Source organism: Anomaloglossus baeobatrachus, chromosome 3, assembly GCF_048569485.1.
Source record: "Anomaloglossus baeobatrachus isolate aAnoBae1 chromosome 3, aAnoBae1.hap1, whole genome shotgun sequence".
Lineage (NCBI taxonomy): Eukaryota > Metazoa > Chordata > Amphibia > Anura > Aromobatidae > Anomaloglossus > Anomaloglossus baeobatrachus.
This window is the reverse complement of record NC_134355.1, coordinates 78,003,534-78,029,671: the sequence shown is the minus strand read 5'-3', so window position 1 is coordinate 78,029,671 and position 26,138 is coordinate 78,003,534. Positions and strand designations below refer to the sequence as shown.

The following is a 26,138-nucleotide window of genomic DNA, read 5'->3' as shown; positions in this document are numbered from 1 at the left end:
GCAGCGTTTTGAACACAGCTGAAGCATGTTGCGTCCAAAACGCAGCAAACACTGATCGTGGGCACGCAGCCTATGGAGTTCTTTTTCTCTATACTCATGGGGTACAATGCTGCTACCTGATACTTTTTGTTAATGTTTTTTTTTTTCTTTGTATCTTTTGTGTATTAAACAGATTGAAAAGGCAAAGCCCTTGAAATGTGGAACATTTGGAGCCAGTTCTCTCCAGCAGAGATACTTGGCCACAGGTGACTTTGGAGGAAACCTCAATGTCTGGTAAGATATTACTGATTTGATCCAATGTCATTTTCGTACTTTTTGTTGGAGGACTTAGCGTAGGTGGAGGAAATGATCACATTAGGGGTGCTCTTCACACAGGAACACCTACTAGATTTATAGTAGAGGTGATGTGTGATATTAGAGGGAAGAGGCTGCCATTTCTCATAAGTACTCCAGTTTCCAATCTCAAAACAACGTCTAAAATATAGTCCTCGATGCAGAGGTCTCCCCCCCCCCGCCTGGGTACAGAGGTCTTCCCCCCCCCCCCATCCTGCCTGGGTACAGAGGTCTCCCCCCCCCCCCCCCGCCTGGGTACAGAGGTCTCCCCCCCCACCCCCCCACCTGGGTACGGAGGCCCCCCCGCCTGGGTACAGAGGTCTCCCCCCGCCTGGGTACAGAGGTCTCCCCCCCCGCCTGGATACAGAGGTCTCCCCCCCCGCCTGGGTACAGAGGTCTCCCCCCCCACCCCCCCACCTGGGTACGGAGGCCCCCCCCGCCTGAGTACAGAGGTCTCACACTCCCCCCCCCCCCCCCCCCCCCCGCCTGGGTACAGAGGTCTCCCCCCCCCGCCTGGGTACAGAGGTCTCCCCCCCCCCGCCTGGATACAGAGGTCTCCCCCCCCCCCCCCGCCTGGGTACAGAGGTCCCCGTCCCCCCTTCCTGCCTGGGTACAGAGGTCCCCCCCCCCCTGCCTGGGTACAGAGGTCCCCCCCCCTCCCTGCCTGGGTACAGAGGTCCCCCCCTCCCTGCCTGGGTACAGAGGTCCCCCCCCCCTGCCTGGGTACAGAGGTCCCCCCCCCTGCCTGGGTACAGAGGTCTCCCCCCCCCCCTGCCTGGGTACAGAGGTCTCCCCCCCCTGCCTGGGTACAGAGGTCTTCCCCCCCCCCCCCCATCCTGCCTGGGTACAGAGGTCTTCCCCCCCCCCCCCCGCCTGGGTACAGAGGTCTCCCCCCCCCCCCCCCCCTGGGTACAGAGGCCCCCCCCGCCTGAGTACAGAGGTCTCAAACTCCCCCCCCCCCCCGCCTGGATACAGAGGTCTCCCCCCCCCCCCCCCCGCCTGGGTACAGAGGTCCCCGTCCCCCCTTCCTGCCTGGGTACAGAGGTCCCCCCCCCCCTGCCTGGGTACAGAGGTCCCCCCCCCCTCCCTGCCTGGGTACAGAGGTCCCCCCTCCCTGCCTGGGTACAGAGGTCCCCCCCCCCCCTGCCTGGGTACAGAGGTCCCCCCCCCCCCTGCCTGGTACAGAGGTCTCCCCCCCCCCCCCTTCCCTGCCTGGGTACAGAGGTCTCCACCCCCCCCCCCCCCCCGCCTGGGTACAGAGGTCTCCCCCCCCCCTGCCTGGGTACAGAGGTCTCCCCCCCCCCCCTGTCTGGGTACAGAGGTCTCCCCCCCCCCCCCCCTGCCTGGGTACAGAGGTCTCCCCCCCCCTGCCTGGGTACAGAGGTCTCCCCCCCCCCCCTGCCTGGGTACAGAGGTCTCCCCCCCCCTGCCTGGGTACAGAGGTCTCCCCCCCCCCTGCCTGGGTACAGAGGTCCCCCCCCCGCCTGGGTACAGAGGTCTCCCCCCCCACCTGGGTACAGAGGTCTCCCCCCCCCCCCCCCTGCCTGGGTACAGAGGTCTCCCCCCCCCCCCTGCCTGGGTACAGAGGTCTCCCCCCCCCCCCCCCGCCTGGGTACAGAGGTCTCCCCCCCCCCCTGCCTGGGTACAGAGGTCTCCCCCCCCCCCTGCCTGGGTACAGAGGTCTCCCCCCCCCCCCTGCCTGGGTACAGAGGTCCCCCCCCCGCCTGGGTACAGAGGTCCCCCCCCCGCCTGGGTACAGAGGTCTCCCCCCCCCCCCACCTGGGTACAGAGGTCTCAAACCCCCGCCCCCGCCTGGGTACAGAGGTCTCTCTTCCCCCCCCCCCCTTTGCCTGGGTACAGAGGTCTCCCCCCCCGCCCCGCTTGGGTACAGAGGACCCCCCCTGCCTGGGTACAGAGGACTCCCCGACACCCCCCCCCCTCCGCCTGGGTACAGAGGTCACCCCCCCCTCCGCCTGGGTGCAGAGGTCTCCCCCCCCCCCCCCCCCGCCTGGGTACAGAGGTCTCCCCCCTCCCGCCTGGGTAGAGTGGTCTCCCAACCCCCCCCCAGAGGTCTCCCCAAGCTTGGGTACAGAGGACCTCCCCCTCCCCCCTGCCTGGGTACAGAGGACCTCCCCCTCCCCCCCGCCTGGGTACAGAGGTCCCCCCTCCCCCCCGCCTGGGTACAGAGGTCCCCCCCCCCCCCCGCCTGGGTACAGAGGTCCCCCCCCCCCCCCGCCTGGGTACAGAGGTCCCCCCCCCCCGCCTGGGTACAGAGGTCCCCCCCCCCGCCTGGGTACAGAGGTCTCCCCCCCCGCCTGGGTACAGAGGTCTCCCCCCCCGCCTGGGTACAGAGGCCTCCCCCCCCCGCCTGGGTACAGAGGTCTCCCCCCCCCGCCTGGGTACAGAGGTCTCCCCCCGCCTGGGTACAGAGGTCTCTCTTCCCCCCCCCCCCGCTTGGGTACAGAGGACTCCCCGACACCCCCCCTCCGCCTGGGTACAGAGGTCTCCCCCCCCCGCCTGGGTGCAGAGGTCTCCCAGTGGTCTCCCAACCCCCCCCCGGCCTGGGTACAGAGGTTTCCCCAAGCTTGGGTACAGAGGACCTCCCCCTCCCCCCCGCCTGGGTACAGAGGTCCCCCCCCCGCCCCTGCCTGGGTACAGAGGTCCCCGCCCCTGCCTGGGTACAGAGGTCCCCGCCCCTGCCTGGGTACAGGGGTCCCCGCCCCTGCCTGGGTACAGGGGTCCCCGCCCCTGCCTGGGTACAGGGGTCCCCGCCCCTGCCTGGGTACAGGGGTCCCCGCCCTCGCCTGGGTACAGAGATCTCCCCCCCCCCCCCCCCCCGCCTGGGTACACAAAGGTGTAGCTTGTCCTTCGGTTACAGTGTCCATACACATTAAATAAACATCGGCCAAATCTGCTAACTCCTTTAGGAAAGACAATTGTGTATGGAGATGCCTGAAGGACTAACGGCCCAGTCACACACGACTTACCAGCGATCCCGAAAACGATGCGACCTGATAGGGATCACAGGTAAGTCGCTGGGAGGTCGCAGGTGAGATGTCACACAGTCAGATCTTACCAGCGATGCAGGAACAATACAGGTCGCACGCAGTAGTGACCTGTATAACGATCTCAGCAGTCACTGTGACCCTGTCACACAGTGTCAAACACAGCGATGTGTCCTGCTCAGCAGGACATCGCCTTTGAAGGAAATGGCCTGGACCATTCTGCAACGACTAGAGATCTCACAGCAGGGGCCTGATCACTGGTAGGTGTCACGCATAACGAGATCGCTAACGGGATCGCTACTGCGTCACAGAAACCGTGCCTCAGCAATGATCTCGCTAGCGATCTCGTTGTGTGACGGTACCTTTAGAATGTTGGACTTTAACATACCCAATACTTTGTTGTCTTGGTTTCTTGGAGATGTCTGGAAGCAACTTACCTTGTGCAAAGACAAAAAGGCATTGAGCATATTACCTTCTCACCACTGATAACACTTGCACGCTCTGCCACTCCAACCATGCATGCGTGTGGGGAGGTTGGAAATTTTAGTTAAAATAATTATTCGCCATTCAGCTAAGTTTTTGAAACTGAACTGTACTATGAACAAACTTTGTATAAATCAATAGTACAGGCCAATGTAAGAGCATTTGTAATATATCTTATCAGAGAATCTGCTTCCTTCCCAATTTACAAGACACTACTTTCCCTCACCCCCACCTACTGAACTCGTCATCCGCTGTGAAAAAACAGCGCAAATCTGTCTTACTCAGACAAGTCAGACTGCAGGCTCACTGTGCTGTACTGTGCCACAGCCTATTCATCTCTAATAGGGGTGTGGGAGGAGTGAGGAGCAGGGAGAGAAAACAAGCAGAGGGAGACACAGAAAATTGTGCTGAGCTTTCTAACAAGTCTTCTCTCACAAGTTCACAGTGGATTGCAAGCAAAGGGCTCTCTTACTGCAGATTTGCCATTTTTGTTTCTCGGCTGTATTTGGCCTGAGGAAAAAAATAATTGTGAATGGAAGCGTAATTCCTTGAAAGTACAGTGACCCATTAAATCAATGTTAGACTTTTTACTTCTACTCCATTGTTAGGTGTTGGATTAATACCAGCTTTTCTGGTTTATAGGCTGATGATGACAGATGTGGCGGCAGATTCCTGCAGACAGAAAAACACATTTTTCCTGTTTTGGGCTAATCTTGTTCAAACTAAATGATGACTATTATGGCTGTGACCTGCAGTACACACACTCCATCAATACGGGGGAACTAGTGATTCTCCTATCTGCAGCTGCTCATTTCGGGTTTAGAAGTAATTGGCTGTGGCGTATAGGGGTTCCTCAGGCATATAATATGGGTCCTCATTATCAGATCAGTGGGGTCCAACACCAAGTGGCCAACCTATCAGCTGTTATGTGCTGGCGGTGGTGGATATAAGCATATGAATTGAACCAGAACAGCACCACTCCAGTCAATGTGTATCCGTTGTGGCTGAGCACAGCAGATTGGTTTCTATTCTACTCTTCCACCGTCTTTTCAGGAGTTCTGCGTCTCACAAATGTTCTTCTGTGTGATCCAAACACCTCAAGCTTCGATTCGTCTTTTTCTTTTTTTCCAATCTTCCTCTAGAGGTCTAATGTCTGTGTTCTTTTTCCCATATTAATCTGCTCCTTTTATTAGCCAGTCTCAGATATGTTTTTTTTTCTTTCCTACTCTGCCCTGAAGGCCGGCATCCTGGAGTCGCCTCTTCACTGTACACATTGATGCTGGCGTTTTGCGGGTACTATTTAATGAAGCTGCCAGTTGAGGACCTGTGAAGCGTCGATTTCTCAAACTAGAGACTCTAATGTAGTTGTCTTGTTGCTCAGTTGTGCAGCGCGGCCTCCCACTTCTCTTTCTACTCTGGTAGAGCCTGTTGGTGCTCTCCTCTGAAGGGAGTAGTACACACCGTTGTAGGAAATCTTCAGTTTCTTGGCAATTTCTTGCATTGAATATCCTTCATTTCAAAGAACAAGAATAGACTATCGAGTTTCACATAAAAGTTCTCTTTTTCTGACCATTTTGAAAGTTTAATGGAACCAACAAATGTAGTGCTCCAGATTCTCAACTAGCTCAAAGGAAGGTCAGTTTTATAGGTTTTCTAATCAGCAAAACTGTTTTCAGCTGTGCTAACATACTTGCACAAGGGTTTTCAAGGGATTTCTAAACATCCATTAGCCTTCTAACACAGTTAGCAAACACAATGTACCATTAGAACACTGACGTGGTGGTTGTTGGAAATGGGCCACTATACACCTATGTAGATATTGCATTAAAAAACAGATGTTTGCAGCTAGAATAGTAATTTACCACATTAACAATGTATAGAGTGGATTTCTGTTTAATTTAATGTGAACTTCATTGAAAAAAAATGTGCTTTTCCTTTCAAAAATAAGGAAATATCTAAGTGACCCTAAACTTTTGAACTGTAGTGTGTGTGTGTATGTATGTATGTATGTATATATGTATGTATATATATATATGTATGTATGTGTATGTATATATGTATACATATATATATATATTAGTACAGACCAAAAGTTTGGACACACCTTCTCATTCAAAGAGTTTTCTTTATTTTCATGACTCTAAAAATTGTAGATTCACATTGAAGGCATCAAAACTATGAATTAACACATGAGGAATGAAATACTTAACAAAAAAGTGTGAAACAACTGAAAATATGTCTTATATTCTAGGTTCTTCAAAGTAGCCACCTTTTGCTTTGATTACTGCTTTGCACACTCTTGGCATTCTCTTGATGAACTTCAAGAGGCAGTCACCGGAAATGGTCTTCCAACAGTCTTGAAGGAGTTCCCAGAGATTCTTAGCACTTGTTGGCCCTTTTGCCTTCACTCTGCGGTCCAGCTCACCCCAAACCATCTCGATTGGGTTCAGGTCTGGTGACTGTGGACACTCTCTCCTTCTTAGTCAAATAGCCCTTACACCGCCTGGAGGTGTGTTTGGGGTCATTGTCCTGTTGAAAAATAAATGATTGTCCAACTAAACGCAAACCGGATGGAATAGCACGCCGCTGCAAGATGCTGTGGTAGCCATGCTGGTTCAGTATGCCTTCAATTTTGAATAAATCCCCAACAGTCTCACCAGCAAAGCACCCCCACACCATCACACCTCCCCCTCCATGCTTCACAGTGGGAACCAGGCATGTAGCGTCCATCCGTTCACCTTTTCTACAAAGACACGGTGGTTGGATCCAATGATCTCAAATTTGGATTCATCAGACCAAAGCACAGATTTCCACTGGTCTAATGTCCATTCCTTGTGTTCTTTAGCCCAAACAAGTCTCTTCTGCTTGTTGCCTGTCCTTAGCAGTGGTTTCCGAGCAGCTATTTTACCATGAAGGCCTGCTGCACAAAGTCCCCTCTTAACAGTTGTTCTAGAGATGAGAAGGTGTGTCCAAATGTTAGGTCTGTACTGTGTGTGTGTAGTGTATATAATATATATATATATATATATATATATATATATATACGTATATGTATATGAGAGAGAGACCACTACAAAATTTTCAGTTTTTCTCTTTATTGGTATATTTTTGAGTACAATGTAAATTGTTTTTTATTCTATAAACTACCGCTGACAAGATGTCGCCGAATTTCCAGGCAATACATTTTGTATAAAAGATGTACAAAAGTATAAAATTGTCGTATTGCCGTATCGCTCTCACCAAGAGAATACAGTTACATGAATAGTGGAAACATTTTAATATGCAAAAAATAGGCAGAATTACTGTTTATATTCATTTCCATAAAGACAATAAATTTTTGTTAATTTATTTATATATATATATATATATATATATATATATATATATATATATATATATATATATATATAATATATACCCCAAGATGATGACAAATTAATCAAAATTACAACTCGGTGCCCTGAAATACAAGCCCTCATAGGAGTACATCAACGAAAAAATAAAAACTTATGGTTCTTAGAACACGGCTATTGAAGAGTGAAGGGAGAAATAAAAAGGTTTGTTGCTAAGGGCAAAACTGGCTTAGCGGGAAGGGGTTAATGCTTCTTAGAAGGGTTAATGCTTCTTAGCGGCTGTCTGCACTGTGACATATTGTAATAGCGGAAAAAATGTGCAACATCGCCATCTGCTGGCAGAAATGGGAAATGGCATAAAGAAGACGCAATGAAGTGTTTCCAATACAATGTTCCAGAATTCTTCTTATATATCCGTGTATTACATTATATACGTTGACTGCTATGCTTTGCAGTACAGAACACTATAGCTCTAGGATGGTGCTAATCTTTTTTTATTTTTTGTTATTTTTTCCTCTTGGATATTGCAGCTCAGCCTAATTGATCTGATGGAATACATTTCCACAACTGACTACAATGAATTTGTTTTCTAGGAACCTGGAAGCTGCTGACACTCCTATATACTCAGTGAAGGGGCACAAGGAGATAATTAATTGTATAGATGGAGTCGGAGGTTTGGGGATTGGGGAAGGAGCCCCGGAGGTTGTAACTGGAAGCCGAGATGGTAAGATTTCATCAAATACCTATATGTAAAATTCTGCCACAAAGCACTAAATGATACAATTCTGACTGCCTGCAGCCACCACAAGGGGGCAGCATCTCTGACTGAAGCTACTTGCTATGTTATTCCTCCTGGAAATATATTAATATCACAATGTAGAGTTCTGTCAAATTTTGTTATAATTTTTGTGATTTTAAATATTTACTAAACCGTTACACTTCTTTAACACTTTACATTCCTGACTGCTTTCCTGATAGGCACCGTGAAGGTCTGGGACACACGGCAGAAGGACACCCCAGTGGCCAATATGGAACCAGTCGAAGGAGAAGCCAAAAGAGATTGCTGGACTGTAGCATTTGGTAGGCGCTGTTGTGATACAATGCGAAAAGAGCAATCATTCTGCCAAGGGTCACAGGGAAGGAGATGACACTTGGTAATAGATGGAATGTAAATCTTCATTCCCCATGTGTGAAGGGATTATTGCTGCGGTGCCGGAATGAATTTGACGGTGTTTTCTCTCTTAGGTCACGCTTACAATCAAGAGGAGCGTGTTGTATGCGCCGGCTACGACAATGGAGATATTAAGCTGTTTGACCTGCGCAACATGTCTTTAAGATGGGAGACTAATATCAGAAACGGGGTATGGCGGCTATTATATTTTTATTTGGTAATTCCTCTCTGCTTTCTGGCTCACCTCCTGTAAAGCCTTTGATTCATGATAAGATTATGAATTGTATCACAGGAGAAACTCCGCAGTGTAACCGGACATGTCATTATACTGAGGACATCGGTGCATCATTTCTGCAATACGGTTACTGTTACCGTACTGGGAGCACAGTAACAGGGGGAGTGCTGTCTCAGACTTCCCTTGTGCTGCCCCTCACTCTGCACTGCACTACCCCGGACACTTCAATAATCTCAATTTTCTCGTTTTTTTCTAATTAATATTTTTTTCCCTCCATCCCTGAGTTCTTCTTTCACTAGTTCCCACCAAACTTTTGTGCACAGTAGCTTTCCATTCTTCCTGCATCTTATATACAATTATTTCTTATATAACATACCAGGACTATACACTACAAGCACTTTTTACCTTCTAAAGCCCCCGTCACATTTAACGACTTACCAGCGATCCCGAAAACTATGTGACCTGATAAGGATCGCAGGTAAGTCGCTGGGAGGTCACTGGTGAGATGTCACACAGTCAGACCTTACCAACGACGCAGTAAGGATCAGCGACCTGTATAACGATCTCGGCGGGTGTTGGGACTGTGTTAGGAGGTTGTTAGTAGGTGTCAAACACAGCGATGTGCCCTGCCCAGCAGGACATCGCCTTTGAAGAAAATGGTCCCAACCATTCTGCAATGACCGGCGACCTCACAGCAAGGGCCTGATCGCTGGTAGGTGTCACACATAATGAGATCGCTGCTGCGTCACGGAAACGGTGACGCAGCAACGATCTCGTTAGCGATCTCGTTGTGTGTGACTGGGCCTTTAGATTCTAGGGTCCTGTGTTGAAATGAATTAGATGGCTGTTCAAGTGAAAATCGATACATTTAGTCGACTCTTCTCTATTGTGTATGGGTGACCTTTCACTGTTCAGATAATCGCCCTCTTTATTTATTTTTTCCGGCCATGTAAAGTAGTCACTTATTCTCCTTACTCACTTTCGGTTGACTCCTAGCCCACGTGGACAGTAATGCAGTTAGTACCCTCGCATATGCCACCAATGTTTCTTCTATGAAGGTCTCTTGCAGATGCTGAAGTGCAACAGTTCTTTCTAAGTGCTTAATTTTGGCTGGTGGAAGGGGCCACCACTTATAATTCCCCATAGCCTACCATCTGTTATCAATGTAGTAGGCTGCTTTCACACATCCGGTTTTTCCTGTGCGGCACAATCCGGCGCTTAGCAGAAAAACCGCAACCGTTTTTGTTTTTTTTTTTGCCGCCGGTTGCGTTTTTTTTGCATAGACTTACATTAGTGCCATATTGTGCCGCATGGGCTTGCGTTCCGTCCGTTTTTTGCCGCATGCGGCAGATTTAGCTGATGCGACGGCCGGATGGAACGTTGCCTGGCATGTTTTTTTGTACGGCAAAAAAAAAACGCATCGCGCCGCATCCGGCCGATGCGGCGCGATTTGCAATGCATGCCTATGGACGCCGCATGCGGCGTCCTGCGGCAAAAACCGCATCCGGCCACCGCATGCGGTTTTTTTCCACTGCGCATGCTCAGTAGCGTGCCGCAAGCGGCAAAAACCGGCCGGGCCACATGTAAAAAACTTATGCAAAGAACGCGGTATTGTTGCCGCATCCGTTGCATAGGTTTTAGAGCCGGATTGGCCGGCTCTGCTAAAACCGGAGGTGTGAAAGCAGCCTTAGACGGCTGAAGTCACAATCAGTTGTTATTTCCAAAGTCCACAGATCAGCACAGCCGCAGATACAGCAGCAGAGTCCCGGTTGGGCACCCTCCTGGCTGGACCGTCCCTGCACTCGGTGATTGCCTCCATGCACCTGATGTGCTATTTGTTTTCACTCAACATCAGTGTTACATTTCTTTCAGGTCTGCAGTTTGGAGTTTGACAGAAAGGACATTATGATGAATAAATTAGTCGCCACCTCTTTGGAAGGCAAATTTCACGTCTATGACATGAGGACTCAACATCCTACGAAAGGGTTTGCATCAGTAACAGAAAAGGTAATTCTCCATATATATTTTCATTTATAGGGATTTATGCCATAAAGTTTTCATGAGCAGCTAAAACTCTGTTTTGCCATTTCAGACTGGCAGAATCAACCCAGAATGGGAAAAAAAGTGGGGACAGAGAAACGTCCTCTGTGTCCCATGAGCATGACAGCCCCCATCCTAGGGGAGGTGCATGGCACAAGGATTCAGAGGATGCCATTGAGGGAAAGCTTGTGTCATCCACATACTCCTCAGGCACTTGGCTAAGAATGCTGGTGGGAGTGATGTGCTGTTATTATCTGGAAATAGTCCTTAATGGTTTTCCAAAAGTGCATCCCAAACATTGCACAATAGGTAAAATAACAAAAGCAGATAGTACTTGCCCTCCCCAGGTCCAGTTTTGGCTCTCTTGCTGCTAAGGTCTCTGTGTTTTGGCAGGTCGATTGTTCTGATAACCGCTGCTGCCAATCACTGAGCTCCGCAGCTTTGCCAAGGTAGATGGCACAAATTGATGAGCTCAGCGATTGTCCGTAGTGGTGATGTGAGCTATCAATGGGACATTACCGCTGCAGCCAGAGCTCTGAGACTGGAACAGTGACGAAGACCCGGGCAGGGGAATTACATTTCTGATTTGTTATATTTTATTAAGGACAACATTTGGAGTTCATTTTTAAAAAAAGTGGAAAACCTCTTTAAAGGGACCCAGCTGTCACACTACCAATCATCATACTTTCTGGCATTCTCTAAAGGGGGTGTTACACGGTACGATATATCTAACGATATGTCGTCGAGGTCACGGAGTCCGTGACGCACATCCGGCATCGTTAGAGAGATCGTAGCGTGTGACAGCTACGAGCGAGTGTGAACGAGCAAAAATACTCACCTTATTGTTGCTCGTTGACACGTCGCTCATTTTCATAATATCGGTCACATTCCTGGATGCAGGTTGTTCGTCATTCCTGAGGCAGCACACATCTCTCCGTGTGACACCCCGGGTACGACGAACACAGCTTACCTGCGTCCTCCGGCAACGAGGAAGGAAGGAGGTGGGCGGGATGTTTACGTCCCACTCATCTCCGCCCCTCCACTTCTATTGGGCGGCCGCTGTGTGACGTCGCTGTGACGCCGAACGTCCCTCCCCCTTCAGGAAGACGATGTTCGCCGCCCACAGCCAGATCGTTTGGAACGTAACTACGTGTGACGGGGGTTACCGACTTTGTGCGACACGGGCAACAAATTGCCCGTGCCGCACAAACGATGGGGGCAGGTGCGATCGCACGAGAAATCGACGCGTGTAACGTGGCCTTTAGTTGAAGCAGGGCTCCAGTAATTTTATTGCTCATGATATTTGTGTAACTTTTCACAGATCGGTTTCAGCCGTACATTTTAAACTTTTGATCATGAGCAACTGTGTCCTGTAACCTCCAGTCTGACAACTGGATCCCCCCCCCCACCCAAAAAAAATAAAAAATACCCGGCCTCCCCCGGAAATGCTCTATTTATGGCTGACTGTGGGCAGAGAGCTAAACTTCCCAATAGTTGACTTCCATTATACTCGTTACTCAAGTCAAGCCCATCAGTCCATCCTGCTTTACTTGAGTTAAGAGCACTCAGCACTCAGGCAATTAACTTGAGCTGTAAACCTTCCTTGACTCTGTTTTTCTTCACCTATATGTTCTGTGTGTAAAATTTTCGGTGTGGTTTTTTTTTTTTTCACTGAGATGTGACCTCATATTGCAAAAAGCTGACCGGGATAAACCTATCACCAGCAGGAGGCAGGATGACCAGGAGACTCCACAGTACACATTAGGGAACAGTCACAGCAATTTTATGTTGATCTATCCCTGCTGCCCTTAGGTAGGACCAAGAGCATTGTAATGGCCCTCTGACCTTTTTAGCAAAACCAGTAGCATCGTTGGAAATGTAGTTTATACTACGGGAACCATATCAGTGGGAAGAAAAGGAAACATGGATTGCAAACAACCCAAAATAATATGGGGAAAGGAAAAAGCCATTTAGTGCTTAATGACAGTCACTTTTTGCGTGGTATGCCCTTCAATTTCCGGTTACATATTGGAATATATTGCACATTACACTTATGTTTGTCACATTTCTCTAGAATTGTATCTAGAAATGATGGAAACTGTTTATTTCAGGCACACAAGTCCACAATCTGGCAAGTCCGGCACCTGCCACAGAACCGAGATGTCTTTATTACAACAGGAGGAGTTGGAAGTCTTCATCTCTGGAAATAGTGAGTTCAGGTTTATTTTTCCAAAATAGAAGTCATTAAAGGTTTTTTTTTCACGTCATCTATACAAATAGGAATTATTCTCCTATACAGCATCCTGATGGTGTGTAATGAACTCACTGTTAGGATTCTGCTGTTTCTACACTCGTGGTGCTCGTGACCAATGACATGCGATTTTCATAATTGCGATAACATGTCAACCAGTTTAGCTCTTTCAATAAAGACAGTTCGACTGTGGAAGATGCTGCTTCTTTCAATTCAGACAGAGAGAAGCTGAAAAGAAAGTGATCGCTCCATGTTCACAAGTATGCCAATTACATGTCTGGTCCTATGGACGCTCACCTATGGCGCCCCCAGCTGCCATTGTAAAACCAGTGACATATTCATTTTTTTTTTTTTCTTATCTTTTTTAATTCTATCTTTTGTACATACTTATGGGGGCGGACATTGTTCTTGCTCTGGTCTTAGAAATCTATTTAATAGCAGCCACATGAACCATAGGAAATAATAGTTTGGGGATGTTGATTGACTTCTATGGGACAGTTTTCTGGCCATGCTGTGTGACCTGTGCAGGGAGGGGGAGATTGTGAGCTGTGACATCACCTGCTATGAATAGTTTATTCTTTGTTATCTATATAGAGGTGATAACTGTCATTCCAAACCTACGTTGGGTGATACTGACTGTTAGGAAGTGATCTGTTTAGAAGTTAAAGGGAAAATTGCTACATTTCCATTTGTTTTTATATTGGTTATAGTATGGAATATTAAAAAATGGCACCAAAATTTGTAAACAAAATATGTAATGTAAATTTTGAATTAAACAATAGTCATTTTTGAGGCCTGTACCCTTTAGGCTAGGGATTAACCCCTATGTGTGTCATACAATACTGATATCCCAATGAAGAATTGCAACATTCGATGTAAGGATTTCCTATGACTATAATCCGACATATAGTCAGTCTTATGCTTGCAAATCTCTTGGATGTTCTGTCATCGGTGGCTAGTCACACACTGCACACTTGCCAGACATTGACACACGTCACACTCGACACAAGGCTCTCATATAACTTATCTGTTTTATTTACAGCAAAATCAGTTCTCTAAAATAGTCGCGGACTTGTTGCACAATTGTTTTTGTTATGCGGCTTTTCAGAGAGTTGCTGACACTCGACACGTCACCGCGTAGCTCCAGACTTAATTTTTCACCTGTAGTCTAACAAAAAGACTGGACACATCCTACCTTTCTAATGTGAACAAGTGCAGACTGAACATGAAACATAGTCACAAAAAAAAGAGACGGTTGCACTCTGTAGCGCTAAGATATGTGGAACAATGAATATGGGAATATAGACATGCATTACTGTTATGAAAAACGTAAAAATTAAAATACTTAGCACACAAAATTGGCCAGATTTTATGTGAGCCCAACAGCCAGCGACAAGGCGACCTCATATTTGTTGGATCCCTATAAAAAAAAACCCAAAACAAAACCCAAGTATCTCAATTTTTACATGATTTTTCATAGCAGTAATGCATGTCTATATTCCCATATTCACTGTTCCACATATCCTAGCACTACAGAGTGCAACTGTCTCCTTTTTGTTACTATGCTTCATGTTCAGTTTGCACCGGTTCACACTAGAAAGGTAGTCTTTTCTTATAGCGTATTAGATTATACGGTCATACCTTCTCATTGAGCTCTCCTGCTCTTCAGCCTTAGGCGATTTTAATTCTCCTTTGCAGGTTGCTCTTTGCCCATAAATTGTAGGTTTTTTTTTAACCCAAACAGAGGCATTTGATAGGGACCCAACAAAAATAAGGTCAACTTGCCACTGGCTGTTGGGCTCACATAAAACTGGCCATTCTTGTGTGTAAGTATCTTAATTTTTACATGTTTTTCATAGCAGTGTTACATGTCTATATTCCCATACTCATTGTTCCACAGATGTTAGCACTGCAGAGTGCAACTGTTTGTTAATTGTTCACCTGTTCAACCAATACTAGCAGAAAACTAGTTAGAGGTGGGCAAAACAAAAACAGAGGTGGAAGGATTATTATAGCGGATTAATACTCAACAGGACAACGCAAACGTGCAACTGACAATAGGAGCAAATTCATAAGGGGCAACTGCCATGATGGTGGTCAGACATTGGGGTATGTGCACAGGCTCAGTATTTTCTGCAGACACTCCTGCATCAAAAACGTGTCTTTGCACCGAATTAAAAAAAATCACATTTTGGTGTGTTTTTGATGTCTTTTAACCCTTTATTAGAATGAGTGAAAAATGCTGCAAAAATTGACACACTATAGGTAAATCTGCAAGGAAAAAAATAAGGCGCCTGAGCTTTAAGAAATCTTATCCACTTTATTGGGATAGTAAAATGCTTCAGTTTTCGTAATGTTTGAACATACCCTTACATTTCTGTATCCCCCGTATTCTGCCCTTAAAAAACGGCCTCCTCTTTTCTCCTCTGATCGTGGCACTGTGATATGTACATTTATAGCCATTTACCCTCCTTTTCTGCATGGCAGTCAATACTTGTAATAGGGGCTGATTGACATTGATGTACACCAGGCCATATGTTGTTTTCAGTTCTTCATTGACTTCTGATGACTTATTTTTCTTCGCAGTGAATATCCCGCTCAGCGATCCCGGAAGGACTCTGACGGTGTAGACATGGGGGTGGCGGGAACAGTCAGTCTCCTTCAGAACGTCACTCTGTCCACGCAGCCCATCTCCAGCATCGACTGGAGCCCCGACAAGAAAGGCCTGTGTGTTTCCACCTCGTTTGACCAGACTGTCCGAGTGCTGATTGTCACCAAGCTCAACAAACTTTAATTTCATAACAATAGGAATCCAGTTTTTGTCTTCACATCTGCCTCAGAGAAGCCTGTCTGTGATGCCTCAGAAAATATATTTTTAGCTTCTCTATTCCTCGTGACTTCCCAATGAGCACCTTTTTTTAACGATGACCTCTCAGCCCTCCCCTAACATGTCCCTTTAATTAAATACTTGCACTCACCTCTGTATTATCGTGTTCCTCACTTGTTCCCCCTGGAAATGTTCAAACTGACTACTGTGTGTATTCTCTTGTCAATAGGGTCTGTCCCTATAAAGATTGGGTAGTAATAACCGAGAGTGATGGTCCACAAATAGTCGATACTTGTATTTCCCATGAAATACTAAGACAAGTTAGTAGAGCTTACAGGCCCTATGTTTAGGGCTTTTTCATACAACCATATAGCAGAGGTATTTTAGGGTCTGTCTATGGGTCTTCTAATTTGAACTTATAGGAATGTACAATGCCATTAGTTCAAGTTAGGAGACCTGGGGTCAGCTGGTAATTGCGGTTGTAAAATACAATCGCTGCTTGTGTGAATTATGATTAATGATGGGCGGACCCAACTGTAAAAGTCTAGATCTCTGCGGCTTCAAAAGTATCCGGGTGCCGGACCCAAGTCCAGAATTCTTAGAGAATTCCGGCTACTGATCCGGGTCCGGCACTCCGGAAATATAAATAAATAAAAGTAAAGAAAAAATAATAATAAAGCAATTAGTGATTCATACTTACCGAGGCCTCGGCGCTGTTGTAACTGCTTCCACAGCCAGCCATTCACTTCCGGGTCTGCTCATTATCCTTCATGCATATGCACTGCTTTCCCCACCCATCGGCGTCTGTGATTGGTTGCAGTCAGACGCGCCCACACCCTGAGAGACGGCGTGTCTGACGTTTCCAATCACAGACCCTATCTGCGAGTCTGAATCGTACAGTAAACAGAAATAAAAAAAAAAATGGCGTAGGGTCTCCCCATATTATGATGCCAACACACATAAAGCCTATCGCTACAGGCTGCAGCCCCTACCCGTGCGCTTATCTTGGCAGTGTATCAAAATAAGAGGAACTGCAAGCGTTTTATTTTTTAAAATTATTTAAATATATAGTTTAAAAAAACAGCATGCGGTCCCCCCTCAATTTTAATACCCAGCCATGATAAAGCCTGACTGCAGGGAGCTGGGATTTTGAAGCTGGGGACACCCATGGTTATTGGGAGCCACCCAGCCTAAAAATATCAGTCTGCAGCCGCCCAGGATTGTCGCATCCATTAGATGCGACAATCTCAGCACTTTACCAAGCTCTTCCCAATTGCCAAGGGGCCATGGCAATCGGGGTAATAAGGGGTTAATCACAGCTCACAGCTGCCACAAAGCCCTAGATTAGTAATGGCAGGCGTCTATGAGATCCCCACCTTACAGATTAGTAAGTGAAAGTAAATAAACACAAACACCGAAAAAATCCTTTATTTGAAATAAAAAACAAAAAAAACACCATCTTTCACCACTTTATTAACCCCCAAAACATCCCTGCGGGTCCGACATAATGCACACTACGTCCTACAAGGATTCCAACTCTGCTACATTACTGAAGGCACAGCGTGCGATCATGGAACATGACCAAACGCTGTGAGGTGAGATTCAGGCAGAGACTGAGCCGCAATGAGCAGTGACGTCACTCAGGTTAGTTTCAGTCACAGCTCGAGGCTCCCACGGTCTTACCTATAATCACAGGTAACCTGACCCCAGGTGACCTCAATGAACTCACTGAGTTTACAGACCTGCATCTCCTGGCAGAAAACTGCAGATTTTTTGTGATGCATTTTTTGTCAGGAGGTGTAGATTTGGTACAGGAATATGGTGCAAAGGTTTCACCAACTGTTGTTTTCCACCAGGTGGCGCTATAGGTGGTTTCATTGCGTAGCGCATGGCTACTTTACTATACCTAGACACCACTGCTATGCCTATAGCTGCCGCCGTTCTCAAGTTAATGGCTGTGGACAGGATATGGGTGGACACAATGTATACACTAAAGGCCCCGTCACACACAGAGATAAATCTTTGGCAGATCTGTGGTTGCAGTGAAATCATGGACATATTGTTCCATTTGTACACAGCCACAAACCTGGCACTGATTGTCCACAATTTCACTGCAACCACAGATCTGCCGCAGATTTATCTCTGTGTGTAACAGGGCTTTTAGTGTGGCTGTATGCCACGATGGACCCAATACAGACCTTTTGAACAGAGTTGAGCGAGTACCTAACTATTCGTACGCTCTATACGCATAACGAGTACTGTCTAATACTTGCGTATTCATTCCAAAAAGCATGTGCAATGCAAGTCAATGGGGAAAAACGTGCAAAGTAACGAGTAACCTGAATGCCGTACTATTCGTGCGAGTATCGAATAATGCTGAATTCGGGTTACTTTTATCATTGCGAGTATTCCCCAGTGACTTGCATTGCACACACTATTTGGAATGAATACGCGAGTATCAGACAGTACTTGTTATGCGTATAGTGAGTACGAATAGTTAGGTACTCGCTCAACTCTACTTTTTTAAATCAGGTTAATGCTTATTTAACAGCAAAATTATACAACACATAAGATAAATTCCCCCATAAAAACATCACACAAAGGGGAAAAACCTTTAGTCAGTAAGAAAAACCACACAAATTACATAATAAACAATGCACCCGTAGTCCACGTCTCATTTCAACTCTACTTTTGACATACAGTGCCTACAAGTAGTATTCAACCCCCTGCAGATTTAGCAGGTTTACACATTCGGAATTAACTTGGCATTGTGACATTTGGACTGTAGATCAGCCTGGAAGTGTGAAATGCACTGCAGCAAAAAAGAATGTTATTTCTTTTTTTATTTTTTTTTTTAAATTGTGAAAAGTTTATTCAGAGGGTCATTTATTATTCAACCCCTCAAACCACAAGAATTCTGTTTGGTTCCCCTAAAGTATTAAGAAGTATTTCAGGCACAAAGAACAATGAGCTTCACATGTTTGGGTTAATTATCTCTTTTTCCAGCCTTTTCTGACTAATTAAGACCCTCCCCAAACTTGTGAACAGCACTCATACTTGGTCAACATGGGAAAGACAAAGGAGCATTCCAAGGCCATCAGAGACAAGATCGTGGAGGGTCACAAGGCTGGCAAGGGGTACAAAACCCTTTCCAAGGAGTTGGGCCTACCTGTCTCCACTGTTGGGAGCATCATCCAGAAGTGGAAGGCTTATGGAACTACTGTTAGCCTTCCACGGCCTGGACAGCCTTTGAAAGTTGCCACCCGTGCCGAGGCCAGGCTTGTCCGAAGAGTCAAGGCTAACCCAAGGACAACAAGGAAGGAGCTCCGGGAAGATCTCATGGCAGTGGGGACATTGGTTTCAGTCAATACCATAAGTAACGTACTCCACCGCAATGGTCTCCGTTCCAGACGAGCCCGTAAGGTACCTTTACTTTCAAAGCGTCATGTCAAGGCTCGTCTACAGTTTGCTCATGATCACTTGGAGGACTCTGAGACAGACTGGTTCAAGGTTCTCTGGTCTGATGAGACCAAGATCGAGATCTTTGGTGCCAACCACACACGCGACGTTTGGAGACTGGATGGCACTGCATATGACCCGAAGAATACCATCCCTACAGTCAAGCATGGTGGTGGCAGCATCATGCTGTGGGGCTGTTTCTCAGCCAAGGGGCCTGGCCATCTGGTCCACATCCATGGGAAGATGGATAGCACGGCCTACCTGGAGATTTTGGCCAAGAACCTCCGCTCCTCTATCAAGGATCTTAAGATGGGTCGTCATTTCATCTTCCAACAAGACAACGACCCAAAGCACACAGCCAAGAAAACCAAGGCCTGGTTCAAGAGGGGAAAAAATCAAGGTGTTGCAGTGGCCTAGTTAGTCTCCTGACCTTAACCCAATTGAAAACTTGTGGAAGGAGCTCAAGATTAAAGTCCACATGAGACACCCAAGGAACCTAGATAACTTGGAGAAGATCTGCATGGAGGAGTGGGCCAAGATAACTCCAGAGACCTGTGCCGGCCTGATCAGGTCTTATTAAAGACGATTATTAGCTGTAATTGCAAACAAGGGTTATTCCACAAAATATTAAACCTAGGGGTTGAATAATAATTGACTCACACTTTTATATTGAAAATGTATTAAAATTTAACTGAGCAACATAACTTGTTGGTTTGTAAGATTTATGCATCTGTTAATAAATCCTGCTCTTGTTTGAAGTTTGCAGGCTCTAACTTATTTGCATCTTATCAAACCTGCTAAATCTGCAGGGGGTTGAATACTACTTGCAGGCACTGTATGTCTGGGGCATTATACACAGCCATACCTTACCATGCCTTTTAATACAATGGCATTCATGGAGTATAAACACATAATATATAGGTAGTCCATTAACAAGATGTCCACTTCACCTAGTATTTTAAAAGTGCGTTGCCTATCCCTCACCTCTTGTATACTAATGAGAGTACCTCAGTGTAGTTTTCCAAAGAAGTGGAGATGAACATATTTCTAAAACCTGCCTTCAAGGGACTCAGTCAGCACAGAACGACTGTTCAAACCAAGTACAGGCGCTCAGTGCATCGTGGTGGGGCCAAACATGTAAGGGCACCTTCCCACCTGCTTGTTTTCCATTTATCTCCAACTTTCTCTGGCTTTATGAAGGCTGAGCTGTCAATCATAGAGGGTGTTGGATGGATATATAGGGGAAAACAAGCAAATTGGAAGGTGTACTTAAATGTTTAACCCCTCTATGATGCATTGAGCCTCTGTACTTGGTTTGAACAATCATTCTGCGCTGACAGTCACTTTAAAGGGAACCTGTCATGTCCCCAAACTCTTATTAACCTGCAGATTAACCCCATATCTGCAGAGTCCCTTTGCAACCCCACTGTATTCTTGATGGGACTTCTGGTTTGGTGGATAATTAGTTTTTAGGGGAGAGAATAACTCCTTAAGGCTATGTCCGCACTAGAAAGTGCCTTTTTCTTAAGGAAAATCCGGACCCTCTTAAAGAACCCGCACCACAGTAAAAACCGCACCAAAACCGCAGCGAAATCCGCATACGATTTTACCGCAGATTTTCCGCAGGTTGGTCCGTGCGGATTTTTACCATTATCTATGGCAAAAACTGAAGGTACCTGCAGAAAAGAAGTGACATGCTCATTAATTCCGCAGGGGAAAATCTGCAGGTAAGTCCGCAGGTATAAAAAAAACGCAGTGTGCGCACAGCATTTTTTTTATACCCCATAGGATTTGCTGGGGAATGACTGCAGCAATGTTAGACACATTTTCTGCGGCAAATCCGCAACAAAAACCACGGTAAAGCCGCAGCGTGCGCACAGGGCCTAAGTCAATTAACATGCTTCACTCTGGGGTCAGTGGTCGGGATGATCCATGTGCTAGTCAGTTTGGATTTCAGCATTACTTCCTAATGCTGGTGCCCACCCCGTCCATTGAAGACACTACTACCACCGATCATTCATAATATACAATCGCACAAAAAGATGGAGACAACATTTATTATATTTTGCAATTTGACTATTTACTGTCATGAATTCCATAGATTAAGCTGCTCAGCGCTGCTCCACATTCAATGCATGAAAAAGGCCTTTGATAATTACCTCCCTTGTCAGATGTTTGGCGGCAATGAAAATATGTCTGTGAATAGGAGTAGACTCAATAAGGAGGAGGAGTAGTACAGTATCTCCACTTTATGATCCACATCTGGGTTTTGCATCTGGTAGATTCAGATTCTACAAATTCCATTTTAAAAATCTTGACAACTGTCCAATATAATCTGAATCAAATTTACATAAAAAAATGTCACTAAATCAATCCAATTGAGCTTAATGCTGTCATACCCCCCAGTTAACAGCTAGTTCAACAGTTACAGGAACCGTGAGGACCCTGCTTGCTAGCTTACAATCGATAAGGAAATGGGGGGGTGGGGGACACCATAGGTAGAATATGCTTATGTATGGTCCAGTTAATAAATAAGGGTTTTCATATAAAGCCGCATGATCTGGTTATCAGCCAGTATCTAAGTGCAATTATCGAGTGCTATGGGATTATGGAGGATGTTAGTCTATCAGTTCAAGAATGCAGGGCATGGGTAGGTTGAAAGACAGATTAAAAATGAGATCTAGGGTGGTACAGAACTGTGAAAAGCTTTGTGGGTGTGATAAGTTTGCATTGTATTAAGTAGCGGATGGGCAACCAGTGTAATGACTGGCACAAGGTGGAGGCATCGGTGAAGTGGCTGGACAGAAATACGACCCTGGCTGCTGCATTCAGGACGGATTGGAGAGGAAAAGTTTGGTTAGAGGGAGACAGTAAATAGTTGCAGTAGGCCAGATGAGAATGAATATAAAGGGCTTTACATGCTTCGACATCGGTAACGATATATCGTCGGGGTCACGCAGCATGTAAAACAAATGAGCGACAATCAAAGAGCACAAAAACGTCAACAATCGTTGCTCGTTGTCACGTCGCTTATTTCCTTAATATCACTGCAGCGACAGGTACGATGTTGTTTGTCGTTCCTGCAGCAGCACACATCACTGTGTGACGCCGCTGGAATGACAAACATCTCCTTACCTGCCTCCACCGGAAAAGGAGGAAGGAAGGAGGTGGGCGGCATGTTCCGGCCGCTCATCTCCGCCCCTCTTTTTCTATTGGGCGGCGGTTCAGTGACGCTGCTGTAACGTCGCTGTGACGCTGAACGAACCGCCCCCTTAGAAAGGAGGCGGATCACCGGTCACAGCGACGTCGCAGAGCAGGTATGTGCGTGTGACGCTGCCGTAGCGATAATGTTTGCTACGGCAGCAATCACCACATATCGGCCGTATGATGGGGGCGGGTGCAATCGCGCTCGGCATCGCTAGCATCGGCTAGCGATGTTGCAGCGTGTAAAGCACTCTTAAGAGTGACAGGGATTTTGCAGTTTCAAAGGTGAGAAAAGGTCAGATTCTGGAGATGTTTCTAAGATGCAGGTAACATGAGTGAGGGATTGGATATAGGGAGTATAGGTAAGTTCTGTATCAAATATAACCCCAAGACAGCAAGTGCACCACTTGGCAGTCATGGTTGAACCACCAACGGTAACAAATATAAGGTATAGGTCGGTTAGTAGATGGAGGAAACATGAGAAGTTGTTTTGGAGAGATTCAGTTTCACATAGAGGAGGACATGATGTTAAGAGACAGCAGACAGATTATAATCGTAATATTGTATTCAAGTGGGGTTGATGTCAGGAGAAGAGGTGTATAATTTGGTGTCATCAACATAGAGATGATACTGGAAACCAAATCTGTTGATGGTTTGTCCAATAGGGGCAGTGTACAGAGAAAAGAAGGGGGTTTAGGACTGAGCCTTGAGGAACCCTGATAGTAAAGGGAAGAGGAGAGAAAGAGGAGACTGCAAAAGATACAGCGAAGGAGCAGTCAGAGGTATTAGGAGAGAGCAGTGTCCTTGAGGCTGACAGAGCAAAGCATGGTGAGGAGGACCTGGTGATCCTCTATGCCAAATGCGGCACAGAGATACAGAAGAATCTGCAGAGTAGTGGGCATTGGATTTTCCTGTTAATAGGTCATTAGAGACTTTAGTAAATGCAGTTTCTGTACAGTGTAAAGAGCACAAACTAAAGGTACCGTCACACTTAGCGATGCTCTAGCGATCACACCAGCGATCTTACCTGGCAGGGATCGCTGGAGCGTCGCTACATGGTCGCTAGTGAGCTGTCAAACAGGCAGATCTCCACAGAGATCAGCCACCAGTGACCCGTGTAACAATGCTGTGCTTCGTAACCATGGTACACATCGGGTTACTAAGCAAAGTGCTTTGCTTATAGGTACCCAATGTGTACCTTGGCTACGTGTGCAGGGAGTAGGGAGCCGGCTTCTAGAAGCTGCGGACGCTGGTAACCAAGGTAAATATCGGGTAACCAAACAAAGCCTTTGCTTGGTTACCCGATGTGTACCTTGGTTACCAGCGTCCGCAGAAGCCGGCTCCCTGCACATTCAGTTGTTGCTCTCTCGCTGTCAAACACAGCGATGTATGCTTCACAGTGGGAGAGCAACGACCAAAAAATGGTCCAGGACATTCAGCAACGACCGGCGACCTCACAGCAGGGGCCAGGTCGTTGCTGGATGTCACACACAGCGACATCGCTAGCAAGATTGCTGTTGCGTCACAAAAACCGTGACTCAGCAGCGATGTCGCTAGCGATGTTGCTTAGTGAGATGTGGCCTTAAATTGTAAAGTGTCAAGAAGAGAATGATCTGAAAGATAGTGGATTAGACTAGAGTGGACCAAATGTTCCAGGAGTTTAGAGATAAAGGGGAGATTAGAGACCGCTCTGGAGTTAGCAGCGCTGTTCTGGTCAAGGGATATTTTTTTTTAAGCAAAGGGGTTATGACGGCATGAAAGATAACGGCCGAAAAAGAGGGTAAATATTTCAGTTAGATAAGTAGTGACAGCTGGGGAGAGGAAACAAGAAGCTTGGTCACTTCTTCTGTGATAGACTCGAAAATGGAGAGTGAGCTTGAGGAAGGAAAGGGGATCCAGGCGCCGAGGTGATTGTGCAAAAATGTCCTGATTGATGTGGCTGACTTTTGTTGTAAGAAATAAGTAGCCAGATAGTCAGGGCTGAGGTTGTACTTCAGGGCTCAGGAGGGAGTGGAATACTGGAAGAGCCATTTTGGATTGTTTGCTAGTGATGTAAGGAGGGTAGTAAAGTAGACTTGTTTGGCCAGATGGAGAGCACAGTTATAGGATTTGCTTATTAACTTATAGTGGATAAAGTCTTCTGCTGAAAGTGATTTTGTCCACAGATGCTCGGCACAGGTAGAGCAGTGTGTGTTTGCAGAAATGTGGCTGACAATACTTATTTACGTAAATAAATGGTCTAAAGTCACACATTACAAAGCCACTCATTATCTACAGGCTGTAAGTACAAACTACAGAGGTCTCCAAAGATCTGAGATTTAAAATAATGAAGAGAATTTTTTTTTTTCATCATAATACAATTATTTTATTCGACTATATGGAATATTTGTTACCCTGCAACCACAGAACGGGAGCTGTAGAAAAATAGTGCACATTGATCTGCATAGGTGCTGTATACACACAACGGTAAGTTCTTTTAAAATACTGTGTGTGGGGGGTGGAGTGTCGGATACGTCAAGGCTCTTTGCAAATTTTTCAATTTGTTCGTTAAGATTCTTTAATTTATAAATATGAAAGATGTTCTCTGACTAAAGGCTAAAGGCCGCTTTACATGCTACAATATCGCTAATGCGGAGTCGTTGGGGTCACGGAATTGGTGACGCACATCCGGCCGCATTAGCGATCTTGTTGCGTGTGACACCGATGAGCGATTTTGCATCGTCACAAAAACGTGCAAAATTGCTCTTCGGTGACATGGGGGTCCATTCTCAAATATCGTTACTGCAGCAGTAACGATGCTGTTCCTCGTTGCTGCGGCAGCACACATCGCTATGTGTGACACCACAGGAACGAGGAAGCTCTCCTTACCTGCCTCCCGGCCACAATGCAGAAGGAAGGAGGTGGGCGGGATGTTACGTCCTGCTCATCTCCGCCCCTCCGCTTCTATTGGGCGGCCGCTCAGTGATGTCGCTGTGACGCCGCACGGACCGCCCCCTTAGAAAGGAGGCGGTTCTCCGGTCACAGTGACGTCGCCGGGCAGGTAAGTACGTGTGACGGGTCTGAGCGATGTTGTGCGCCACGGGCAGCGATTTGCCCGTGTCGCACAACAGATGGGGGCGGGCACCCACACTAGCGATATCGGGACCGATATCACAGTGTGTAAAGCGGCCTTTAGTCTAGTATGCATTGTTTGCATCATTTTTGCATCTGAAATTCTATTTTAAGTGTCTGGATCTATTTTAGCAGGTTATACGATTATAAAAGATCATTTATTTCCAATGAGACATTTTACATCATATATAGAGCAAAGAACTCTTGGTTTTCCGTGGAATTCACATTATAACAGAAAATATTGCCAGATAAAAAACACAACATAAGGCTGTTCCCAATGATTATTTTATATCCAGCATTTAAATCGGAAGAAATCTTGCAGATCCTCATCATCCTCTGCTTTATTGTGAATGCCGGCATAGACCATCTTGAGAATTTTGGTTTTGAACTTTGCTTCTAGAACGGTTATATAGTTCTCCAGAGAACCTGAAATGTAATTAAAAATAATAAGAAAAAAAGATTCTGAAGCATTATAATAAACCTATACAACAATGGAATATACACAGGATATACTAAGAATGTGTGATAGTTGTGGGTTCCACCTTGGGTAACCACTTATTAGGAGAAAAGTTTTTTGTGTTTTATGATTCCCTCCGGGCACCGTCCTAACAGAATTATTATAATGGGAAACATTTGCCTGTACCCTTGTCCATTGTCGTCTATGAG

The 26,138-nt window shown here is 46.4% G+C and overlaps 2 protein-coding genes across 2 annotated transcripts in view; one reads left to right on the top strand and one right to left on the bottom strand.

Annotated features, from left to right (window-relative positions):
- The window catches only part of DNAAF10 (dynein axonemal assembly factor 10), a 90,529-nt gene extending 74,681 nt beyond the window's left edge, over positions 1–15,848 (top strand). Inside the window, exons 2-8 of the mRNA XM_075338055.1 lie at positions 173–273; positions 7,768–7,898; positions 8,153–8,254; positions 8,420–8,535; positions 10,453–10,587; positions 12,732–12,829; positions 15,458–15,848. Of these exons, the coding sequence (XP_075194170.1) occupies positions 173–273; positions 7,768–7,898; positions 8,153–8,254; positions 8,420–8,535; positions 10,453–10,587; positions 12,732–12,829; positions 15,458–15,665 (891 nt within the window). The 3' untranslated portion in view covers positions 15,666–15,848. The remainder of the gene's footprint in view (positions 1–172; positions 274–7,767; positions 7,899–8,152; positions 8,255–8,419; positions 8,536–10,452; positions 10,588–12,731; positions 12,830–15,457) is intronic.
- An 8,190-nt stretch (positions 15,849–24,038) lies between these two features.
- The window catches only part of LOC142297175 (uncharacterized), a 143,270-nt gene continuing 141,170 nt past the window's right edge, over positions 24,039–26,138 (bottom strand). Inside the window, exon 19 of the mRNA XM_075341444.1 lies at positions 24,039–25,898. Within this exon, the coding sequence (XP_075197559.1) occupies positions 25,759–25,898 (140 nt within the window). The 3' untranslated portion in view covers positions 24,039–25,758. The remainder of the gene's footprint in view (positions 25,899–26,138) is intronic.